At 36.3% G+C, this 10691-nt stretch overlaps 3 protein-coding genes and 3 non-coding genes across 6 annotated transcripts in view; 4 read left to right on the top strand and 2 right to left on the bottom strand.

Moving 5' to 3' along the window:
- The window catches only part of LOC122263952 (rab-like protein 2A), a 107339-nt gene that overhangs the window by 50138 nt on the left and 46510 nt on the right, over positions 1-10691 (top strand). The window lies entirely within an intron of this gene.
- Positions 901-4632, top strand: LOC147469267 (uncharacterized). Its single transcript, XM_086549334.1, has one exon. The coding sequence runs from the start codon at positions 1333-1335 to the stop codon at positions 3538-3540; it is 2208 nt and encodes a 735-aa protein (XP_086405460.1). The 5' UTR covers positions 901-1332; the 3' UTR covers positions 3541-4632.
- On the top strand, positions 3791-9995 carry LOC147469266 (uncharacterized). Its single transcript, XM_086549933.1, has 4 exons — positions 3791-6175; positions 6371-6538; positions 9718-9819; positions 9939-9995. The coding sequence occupies exons 1-4, from the start codon at positions 3791-3793 to the stop codon at positions 9993-9995; spliced, it is 2712 nt and encodes a 903-aa protein (XP_086406059.1).
- LOC122263989 (U5 spliceosomal RNA) lies at positions 7636-7753 on the bottom strand. Its single transcript, XR_006224167.1, has one exon. It is a non-coding gene; the product is annotated as a U5 spliceosomal RNA (small nuclear RNA).
- LOC122263979 (U4 spliceosomal RNA) lies at positions 8839-8979 on the bottom strand. Its single transcript, XR_006224158.2, has one exon. It is a non-coding gene; the product is annotated as a U4 spliceosomal RNA (small nuclear RNA).
- LOC122263974 (small nucleolar RNA U3) lies at positions 9687-9888 on the top strand. The gene has a single exon (XR_006224153.2). It is a non-coding gene; the product is annotated as a small nucleolar RNA U3 (small nucleolar RNA).

Genomic DNA, 10691 nt, shown 5'->3' with positions numbered 1-10691 from the left:
GTTACGGTCGAAAACATATGATGAAGTATATGAAAAGATTATGGGTAGGACAATAAGTTACTGAAGTGCATTATGGGTACGTGGAGCATGGGGGGAGGGGGGAGGGCAAGAAATGTTATCTACTTGTTAAGGATGATAATGATAATGGAAAGACCGATGCAAATACAGATTTGTACATACGCTTTATTGATTTCGCGAAAACATATGATGAAGTACATGAAAGGTTTATGGGGGCGGTAGAGAAGTTAGACATAGATGAAAAGTAATTGGAATTGATTGAAAATATATATTGGGATCAAAATGTTGCTGTCAGAATTGATTAAACGATAGATAACAGAGTCGAAATAAAAAGGAGAGTGGCATAAGACTGTGAGATGTTGCCAGACCATCATGAGGAATTTAAAGATCTGGAGGCATTCAATTCAACAGGGCAAATCTAAATATCAGATACACCAATGATACAGCTCTTATTGGAGACTCAGAGAAGCTTCAACGCATGTTAAATATAGTAAATATAAATGGATATAGTAAATAAAAATAACAAGGCACTAGGTTATCTAAGAAAAGCCCATCACCGAGATCAACAATTCACGGTGGGAGATTTGAGAAGGTAGACCATTTATTTTATTTGCGAAGGTGGATGACATAAGATCGCGAAATATAATTGCACAGGCGAAAGTTTTTTTTAAGAGAGAGAATGAAGTATGTCCTGAAAAATAAAGTTGTAAATATAGTTACCAGGTTGAGAATGCTCTATGTTTAGTCTGTGATCTTATGGGCAAGTGGAACGAGGGCCATTAGTAGCACGAAGATGAGTCTAGAGGGCACAAGGATGTGTACTTATAGAAGGATGTTGCCGACCAACTGGGCAAAGGGCAATAAGGTTTTGAGTAGAATAGAATCTGTTGAATTTAGAAATGAAAAAGTTTAGTTAAGTCCCCCCAAACGGCGGGTCCGTTTTCTTTTACATACGTAATGTCTCCCATGTTCCACCAATATTTGATGTTTTTTATTTTACGCTTATTTACTACAAGAAAGACATGTTTAATTTATGTTACACCGTTTATCAGGTGTATATATTTCCATAATGAAGACTATATATTTTAACTGCATTGAAACAGAAGTGTAAATCATTTTATATCAATATGATTTTCTGAATAAATTAGCAGACGCTCAACAACACCACGTGTTTCAATGGCCACCCCAAAGAACATCTGTATTTACTGCACGAATGTGGCAAGAAAACCCCACATTTTTGGTGCCCAGACCCGGGAACAAGATCCCAACAAGGTAAAGAACATAAGAAACTAGTTTCAGTGCAGTGGATATAAGATGAAGAAGATAAAAAAGGCAAGATGTGCGTGCAAGGGCTGGCTGACAAGAGCGTCTGAGGCCATAGGTGATATCCTTGCTAAACCTGATGTCACATTAATAGAATTAGAACACGCCATCAAGCAATATGATAAGAGACTAGAGAAGTTTGACGAAGTACAAGAAGAATATGAGAGTGTCGTAGAAGATAGTGCACTCGATCAAGTATTGGATGATGCCCATGAATTTCGAACACAGTGTGCCAAGTTTAGGATACTAGCTGAAGCCAAAGTTAAAGAATTAGTAGCGGCCGACGCGCAAGATATAGTGTCCCAAGATAGTCAAGCAGCTGTGAACGTCAAGTTACCCAAGTTTTCGGGTGATGTTATTCAGTGGCAGTCATTCTGGGACCAGTTCATTTCCCACATTGATGCAACTGACATTCCAGTAATTAGCAAGTATGCATACTTATTGTCACTGCTGGAAGGAGATGCCAAGAATGTGGTTAAAGGATTGGCCCACACAAGTGCTAATTATCAAGTGGCATGTGATCTACTGAAGGAGAGATACGGCAGGAAAGAAAGAATCATCTTTACCCATGTCCAAGCTCTTCTGAATGGTAAACTTAGCATAAGTACAAGTAGTGAAAAGTCAGTGACGCAGCTGTGGAAGCTTCGTGATGAAATTCTTACACACGTCCGCAGTTTAGAAGCATTAGGCGTCACTGGGAAGCAATGTGAAGTGTTCCTCACTCCAATTATCCTTTCCCGTTTACCTCACGACCTGCGGCTAGAGTGGGCTAGAGATGGGGATGGACATGAGAGTGATCTAGACTTTCTCCTTGACTTCCTGTATAAGGAGATCTCAAGATTAGAGCGATCCGAAGCCTTCAGAGGAAAGAAGAATGTTGCTGGGGGAAAGACCGAAAGTAGTGCCCCCAAGGAGAAGAAGTTTTCTGCTGCAGCCCTTCATACCTCGTCTAAGCAAGAACTTCCTGTCTGCTGTTTTTGTAAGAAGAAACACAAGTCTGAAAACTGCTTCAATGTGCAGAAGTTAAGTGGGCAGGAACGAGGTGAGAAGATTAGAAGTCTAGGTGTCTGCTTTAAGTGCCTTAACAGTGGACACTCTTCAAGATTCTGCAAGGCTCAGATAAAGTGTGCAAGCTGCGAAGGAAACCACAATACCCTCATGTGTGGCGTCAAGTTGGACTTTAGCCCAAGACAAGAAGAAGTCAACAAGGGTCAGAAGTCGGACAACGTAACACTCATGTCTAGTCAAGGTGGTAGTTGTACAGTCTTACAGACAGCCAAGGTAAAAGTATGTGGTACTGATGGTAGGGTTGTTACAGCTAAAGTGTTGTTTGATAATGGGGCTGATAGAAGTTATATAAGTAGTAGTTTTGTTAAGAAATGCAAACCACAATGGTTAACCAGTAACCCAATACCCTATTCTAGTTTTGGGGGTCACAGTGCTGGAAAAGAAGAACTTAGAAATGTTTTCAAATTAAGTATGTTAGATAAAGATAACAATGTTGTTCCTGTCATTACAGCTGAGATTACTAAGATTTGTCAGCCTCTTGTGAGACCTGTTGTGCCTAACCATGTGTTAAATTCTTTTTCCCATGTTGAATTAGCAGATGATTACAACCGTGCCTCCCCCATGGTGATAGATGTGTTAATTGGTCTTGATTACTACTGGACATTAATTTCAGCAGCAGATGCCATCCAAAAGGAGTGTGTTGTGGCTATGAGGTCCATCTTTGGGTATGTGTTGTCTGGAAGGTTACCTGATTCTGCTCACACCACTTCCAGGTATTCTGAAACACAACTTTTGTGTATTTCCCCCCTGTCTGATTCTGACTTGTGTAAGTTTTGGGATTTAGAAACTGTTGGAATTAAGCCAAAGGAGGTAGTGCAAGATAATGGTGACTCAAAAGTAATGCAGGAATTTAAGAATACTGTACAGTTTAAAGCTGATAGATACGAGGTTGCACTGCCATGGAAGAATGATTCAGTCAAGGAAAAACTCATAAATAATGAAAGTATTGCGAGGAGGAGACTTAACAGGTTACAAGTAATGCTTGATAAAAATAAAGAATTAAAGAAAGATTATCTCAAGGTGTTGGCTAGTTATGAGGATGAAAACATAATAGAAGAAGTACCTAGTAATGAAATTTCAAATGTAAATCCTGTATTACATGCCTCACCGTCCTGTGATAAAGTTAAATAGTAGTAGCACTAAGATAAGACCTGTCTTTGATGCCTCAGCCTCCTGCTTTAATGGTGTTTCTTTAAATGACTGTCTTCATTCTGGCCCTTCACTTAACCCAGATTTAGTTGAAGTTTTAGTACGCTTTCGTCGTTGGCCCATTGCTATAACTGCAGATATAAAGAAGGCATTTCTGCAAATAAATGTACGCAAGGAAGACAAGGATGTGCACAGATTTTTGCTACTTAAAGAGGATGGCACCATAAGACACATGAGGTACAACCGTGTTCCCTTTGGCAATACATCTAGTCCCTTTCTTTTGAATGCCACACTTAAAACCCATCTTGCTAAGTACCCTCAAAGTAAAGTAGTCCAAGAACTAAAGACTGATATGTACACAGATAATTGGTTGAGTGGGGCAGATTCAGTTAAGGATGCACATGATAAATTCTGTGACGCACGTAGTATACTGGCAGATTGTAGCATGGATCTTACAAAGCTAGTTTCAAACTGTATGTCAATTACTTCTAAGTCAAAAGATGGTGTGTATCTTATACATGATGGTGATAAGTCAAGTAGTGTGTTAGGGTTGAGGTGGTGTAATGTACAAGATACCTTCTCCTTTGATTGTAGAAAACCTGACGACAGTGTAGAAGTCTCCCACACCAAACGAAGTATTCTAAGTATAATAGCAAAGATGTTTGACCCTTTGGGTCTTATAAGTCCATTCATCATGTATGGTAAGATTCTATTCCAAGAGGTGTGGAAATTAAAGTTAGATTGGGATGAAGAATTGCCCTTAGAGTTAAAAGTAAAGTTTCAAAAGTGGATTCATAGTAGTCAAAGTCTCAATGCATTTCATGTGGATAGAAGTTATTTTCCAGGTATGCTTTGGGGAGATCTTAAGGATAATATTGAGTTGCACGGGTTTGGTGATGCCTCTGAAAAGGGATATGGTGCATGTGTGTATCTCCGTGTACCTGTGGACAATAGCTCATTTAAGGTCTCATTAGTTATGTCTAAGTCACGTGTTGCACCAATAAAGGCATTAACATTACCACGTTTAGAGTTAATGGGTGCTCTCTTGTGTAGCAGATTAGTAAATTTTGTAAAGAATTCCCTACATTTAGACAGTAGAACTAAAGTTATGTGTTGGAGTGACTCCACAATTGCCTTGTCATGGATCAAAGGTGACTTAAGCAAGAAAGATATATTTGTTGCAAATAGAGTAAAGGAAATTAAAGAGTTCACGTCACCAGAGTGCTGGCAGCATTGTCCTAGTGAAGAAAACCCTGCTGATATAATAACTCGTGGCGTGTTGGCAGACAAACTTGTTCATAATAGTCAGTGGTTGTATGGACCCCCTATGTTAGCCAGTGTCCTTTGTCATGATAAGGAAGATGTTAAACAAGGCTTAGATTTAGAAGTGCCCTGTACTACAAGTGTACCTATATGCCTTAGTGTTCAAGTGACACACTCTCCCTTGATAGATTTAGAGAAGTTTAGTGATTTAGAAAAGGCCTTAAGGGTAATAGCATATGTGTTAAGATTCATAGATAATTGTAAAGGGAGGAAGGTACAAGGTCCCCTCACTGCTGAAGAAATAGAATTAGCTAGTTTGAAATTAATATACAATATACAGCAGGAAGCATTTGCAAATGAAATTAGGCTTCTCTCAAGTAACAAGACTCTTCCTCTCAGCTCAAAATTAAGAAAGTTAGACCCATTCATTGATGACAAAGGATTGCTTAGAATCAAAGGTCGTCTCGAGTTCTCAGAGTTAGACTATGACACAAAACACCCTTTCATAATTCCCAAAGGTAAATATGCTAAGCTCTTAATCAAATTTCAGCACAAATACTTAAAGCATGCTAGTGTGGATAGTGTGATATCATCCATACGAACTCAATTTTGGATTATTAGTGTAAGGAAATTAGCAAAGACCATAGTAAAGGAATGTTTGATTTGTCGTTGGCTTGATTCTAGACCCTGTAGTCAACCTGTAGCGCCACTGCCCAAAGAAAGAATAACTACAGCTAGGCCCTTCAGTGTTACGGGTTTAGATTATGCAGGCCCCCTCTTTTGTGCTGATTTCCCTGACAAGAAGTTTTATGTTTTATTGTTTACCTGTGGTGTAGTAAGGGCCATTCATCTTGAACTTACAGAATCTCTCTCTTTGTATGATTGTATGTTAGCCATAAGAAAATTTGTAGCAAGAAGGGGTTTGCCTAATGTTATATTTTCTGATAATGCTAAGATCTTTGTGGCAGCTAAAAGTGAAGTAGTGGCCATGTATGGACATCTAGCCCCCAAATGGAAATTCATAGTCCCTCGATCCCCTTGGTGGGGTGGTTGGTGGGAACGTTTCATTAGATCTATTAAACTTTCCCTACGTAAAACTCTAGGTCTTAATTATATAAGTGTCCGTGAACTAGAGACTGTACTTGTTGAGATAGAGGGATGTATTAACTCTCGACCCTTGACATATGTAAGTGAAGACCCAGACCCTCTCCACTACCTCACTCCCTCCCATTTCATTCTTGGATGTAACCCTCACAGCAAACCCTCAGTAGAAATTGTGCCATGCAATGTAAATGCCAAAGACTTGAATGAGAGGGCAATAGTGCAAAATGTAAAGTTAGAACATTTTTGGAAGGTGTGGTGCAACAATTACATAACTAATTTGCCTAATGTTGTAAAGGGTTTTACTCAAAATTGCAAGTTGTCTAAAGGAGATCTTGTATTAATCAAAGAAGATAATATTCCTAGACTAAAGTGGCCTATTGGAGTAATTGTTGATATATTTCCGGGTAAAGATGGAATTATAAGAAGTATAAAGGTTAAAACTTAGAAAGGTGAAGTGATTAGACCCATACAAAGAGTACATGATTTAGAGATAAGTAAACATGAGAATATGTCTGCTCCTGATGAAGTGGCAAAATTTGATGATGTTTCAAGTGATAACATTCATTGTGATGTAGATTTAAGTGATGGAAGTATTAATGTACCCTTGAATAATGTAAGTGATGAAGTACCTAGAAAGTCTAGGACGGGTAGAATTATTAAAGCTCCAATTAAGTTAGATTTATAAGTCAATACAGAATTATAAACTATATTGCACCAAAGTGTCCTTTAGTTATGTTTAAGATAAGAAACTACTGTTTTGTTAATGAAGCAACAAATGTAGTCCTTTAAGTGCCAAAGGATTTTTTATTATTTGTGATAGAAGTGATTTATTTTTTAATTATTTGTAAGTAGCATATACCTCATGAAGTAGCTTAAGGTATGTGTTAAAACATTGATTTATTGTATAGGCGGCAAATCGCCCCCTATGGCCGGGAGAATGTTGAATTTAGAAATGAAAAAGTTTAGTTAAGTCCCCCCAAACGTAATGTCTCCCATGTTCCACCAATATTTGATGTTTTTTATTTTACGCTTATTTACTACAAGAAAGACATGTTTAATTTATGTTACACCGTTTATCAGGTGTATATATTTCCATTATGAAGACTATATATTTGAACTGCATTGAAACAGAAGTGTAAATCATTTTATATCAATATGATTTTCTGAATAAATTAGCAGACGCTCAACAACACCACGTGTTTCAATGGCCACCCCAAAGAACATCTGTATTTACTGCACGAATGTGGCAAGAAAACCCCACAGAATCAATCAAAATGTTGATGTTATTGTTTCGAAGATTTGGATTCTTTGGTCATGTGAGGAAAGCAGAGAAAGAAAAAAAAACGGTAACAACTGGGATTATGGAAGGGAAACGAGCAAAGGGGAGGTAGAGACTGAAGTATGTGAATGGCAGAAACTGAACTTAAAGGCGAATGACATGAGAATGGCAATAGAAGTCAATGGCGTGAGATGGTAGCCAGCGTCAGCATCTGACAGGGCACTTTAATCATAAATATGAGTGGATTATATAGATTATATACTCTCGTCCGTGAGTAATAAAAAACACCATCTGGACAAAGAAATATCTGGCGTTCCACAATTGGCTCGCCTTGCCCGAAAATCCCTAATTGGAATCTTGCTACTGAGTATCACAATCTATGTGTGAGTATTACAATTGAATGTATATTTCGTAATAACTTCGTGTGTTATGAACCCACCGAAGTGGGCTATAGAAAAAATTGAGTAAGACTCATTAAGTTGTTCCCCTCCACGGAAATCTTTAGTAAAAGGCGAAAGATTTATGCGTTTTGAAGGGAAACCAGAGTTGGTTAGAGCAGGCATCTCTGACACCAACAGAGATAGACTGAGGACATGCAGCGTGGTGTACATAAATGTAGTAAGTAAATATCAAAATAAACATTATTTTCAAGAAGTTCGCATGGATTACAACTATAAAAAGAAAAATGGTTGTATTCAATGGAGAATTAACATCAGATGTAGACATAGTCAGTTTTCCAATTTGATTGGGTCATTTAAATTTTTATGAGATGAATGTTCAGTTTCTGTTTCGTTCTAAACAATATATGATTATCCATTTTTCTTTGGAATATATTTCTGCATTTCAAAAGCCTATACCCACATTTCGATAACTAAATTTACACAAGTTTAGAATGCTTTTACATATGAACTAAATTACCTCAATTAGTTTAAATGCATATTCTACTATGCGTCTACTGAAAATATTTCGTTCATAAGAAATGATTAGCGGGAAATTGGATTTATTCTTTTATTTTTACTATGTTGACCGGAAGCAAAGGATAACGAAAAAATAGTGAAAATATGACAAAACCATACGTCAAATGAAAAGAGTAATAGAAAACGAAAATACAAGGGGGAACTTATCAAGTTTTATCTCTTAAATACCACTTTTATCAACATCATTAGCGGATGCAGCATATTCTGGGAGGGTGGTAGTTGAATAACATGGGGCCGACAAGCACCAAGTCAATGGTTGTGAAGGGAAGGGTGTCCTGAGTTTTTTTTTTTCTACTTTTCAGATACACTTTGAAAGTTTAGTTCCAAGACATTTCCTTGTCTGGGCTTTAACATTTGTTGTCAGGCTCACTTTTTAAGCAAATTATTGCACTTTTTTCATTGTTAGTGCTGTAAATTTTACAGTAACGCTTGGAGTTTACGTTGCCATGTGTAGAGGGATTGTGGTACTCATTTCTAATTTCAACCATATTCAGTAATTTTCAAATCTTTTTATACAGGAATGACAAATATAATTATATATCTCTATCAATAGTATTGAGAATATATCTGAACCAAATATATCGGTAGCATATATGCTAAACATATATGAACAACACTTGCATTATCTTTTTTTGGTAATATGTGAATCTTTTGCAGCCCTGGTGTGGGCTCTTAAAAATTGCCGTAGCCGTCGGTATTTCACGACGCCCAGGCGGGGTATTGGGAAAAGTTTTCAACTAGCAATAATCGCACCTCGGTTAAACCTCATTGGTTACGATACTGCCACTGCGCAAAGCTAAAGAAAATACGCCACCCGACAAAGCATCCAAGAAATACTGAGGACTTCAATTGTGTGTCTATTATTAAGAAATCGTGTTTTTTGTCTAGTACTCTGAAGAAAATTGAACTATTCTCTAGTTATTATGTATATTAATCTTTGATAATATCATTGTTGTAGATGAACACTGATAAAGGAAGTACGAACGGTTTTTTGTGCATAGTCGATCATATATATATATATATTTTTATTTCTTATTTGCCAAATTTGATGTTTAAAAATGTAATTAGATTTTGGTTTCTACTTACTATGGGAACCCTTGTTTAATGCGTTGATTTTTTTTTTCTTCAATAATATGAGTCACTAGTGAAATACTGTGCTTGAACTGCGGCAGCATACATTTACATTCTGCCTGTAAAACGATATAAAAAATATTGTTCATATGATTATTTATTTTCTTTTACATGTATAGATATCGAGAAATATTCTTGCGCCGCAATTATGAATTGAATATTTGATTGATATTGAAATTATTGCGACTTGTTAGCTAATTTATTTTTGGCCTAAGATATTTTGAAATGATTGTGAATTATTCATATCAAACAATTGTAGGACTGTTCACGGTGCGGGAAAATCACCCAAACATAAGCTAACAAAAAATGTTTAAAATTTCACCTGAAGTCATCAGTAACTCTCGGTTGGACAGACGGCTTTCGTGTGGAAAGGTATGATCATACTTCATAGGATCAATTCTATAGTGTGATTGCCGAGTCCCTCGTCAAGAAACTCGGATAAAATTCAACCACGATGAGGATATTCAGTGTGATCCTCTGAGCGGGAAGCGGTTCTTACGTTCATTCGTAAGAACATTGATGACCGTTCTGGCATGGGAAACCATGTCCAGAGGAGGTTCACACAGGCTGAGTGGTTGAATGACAATCCACTAGAATTGTCTTAACTTTTGAAGTCTCCTTTTCAGGAGAAACAAAAATCCATATTAAAGTCCTACACTTCAGACAGAGTTGATTGTTGTTAGTATACTAGGAGGGTATTTTTGTCGTAAATACTGATTCTATGATTTGGCATATGGCGGGAAAAACTACGCGTCGCATGGATCAGTACTTCCTATATTTAGTAAGATAGTATCAGCAATTATTTTTACCAACGAAGAACTGCTCTTTTTCTCTGACTCAAGATTTAAATGTGGCTGTCAGAAGTTCAGGAGGTATTCCTGTCCTTTCGTTTTCCTTTCCCGCCTTTCTTTAATCGATCCCTCTTTACGTCTCCTTTAACGTCGGCGCTAACATATATGTATATATATATATACATACATACATTTATATGTATATATATATACATACATACATTTATATGTACATATATATACATATATACACAAACATATATATATATATATACATATATACGCAAACATATATATATATATATATATATATATATATATACATACACGTACACAATGTAGATATAAATATGTATATTTATTATATATATATACATATATATCAGTATATATAATGTTTATATATATATATATTTATATTTATATATATAAATTATATATCAAATATATATATATATGCGTGGATATATATATATATATCTATATCTATATATATCCAAATATATACATATATGTATATATATACATATACATATATTTCTATATTATTTTTATATGTATACATATACATACACATATTTATATATT

Source organism: Penaeus japonicus, unplaced genomic scaffold (assembly GCF_977035675.1).
Source record: "Penaeus japonicus unplaced genomic scaffold, GWHDUDI00000001_assembly GWHDUDI00000022, whole genome shotgun sequence".
In the NCBI taxonomy this organism is placed as follows: domain Eukaryota; kingdom Metazoa; phylum Arthropoda; class Malacostraca; order Decapoda; family Penaeidae; genus Penaeus; species Penaeus japonicus.
This window is presented reverse-complemented; position numbering and strand designations above follow the sequence as displayed.

Coding starts and splice junctions, on each gene's coding strand:
- LOC147469267 (XM_086549334.1), top strand. CDS start 1,333: ATGAAGAAGATAAAAAAGGCAAGATGTGCGTGCAAGGGCTGGCTGACA.
- LOC147469266 (XM_086549933.1), top strand. CDS start 3,791: ATGAGGTACAACCGTGTTCCCTTTGGCAATACATCTAGTCCCTTTCTT. Junction 6,539..9,717: donor TTAATGTACCCTTGAATAAT/GTAAGTGATGAA, acceptor TCAATTCTATAG/TGTGATTGCCGAGTCCCTCG. Junction 9,820..9,938: donor AGCGGTTCTTACGTTCATTC/GTAAGAACATTG, acceptor TCTCCTTTTCAG/GAGAAACAAAAATCCATATT.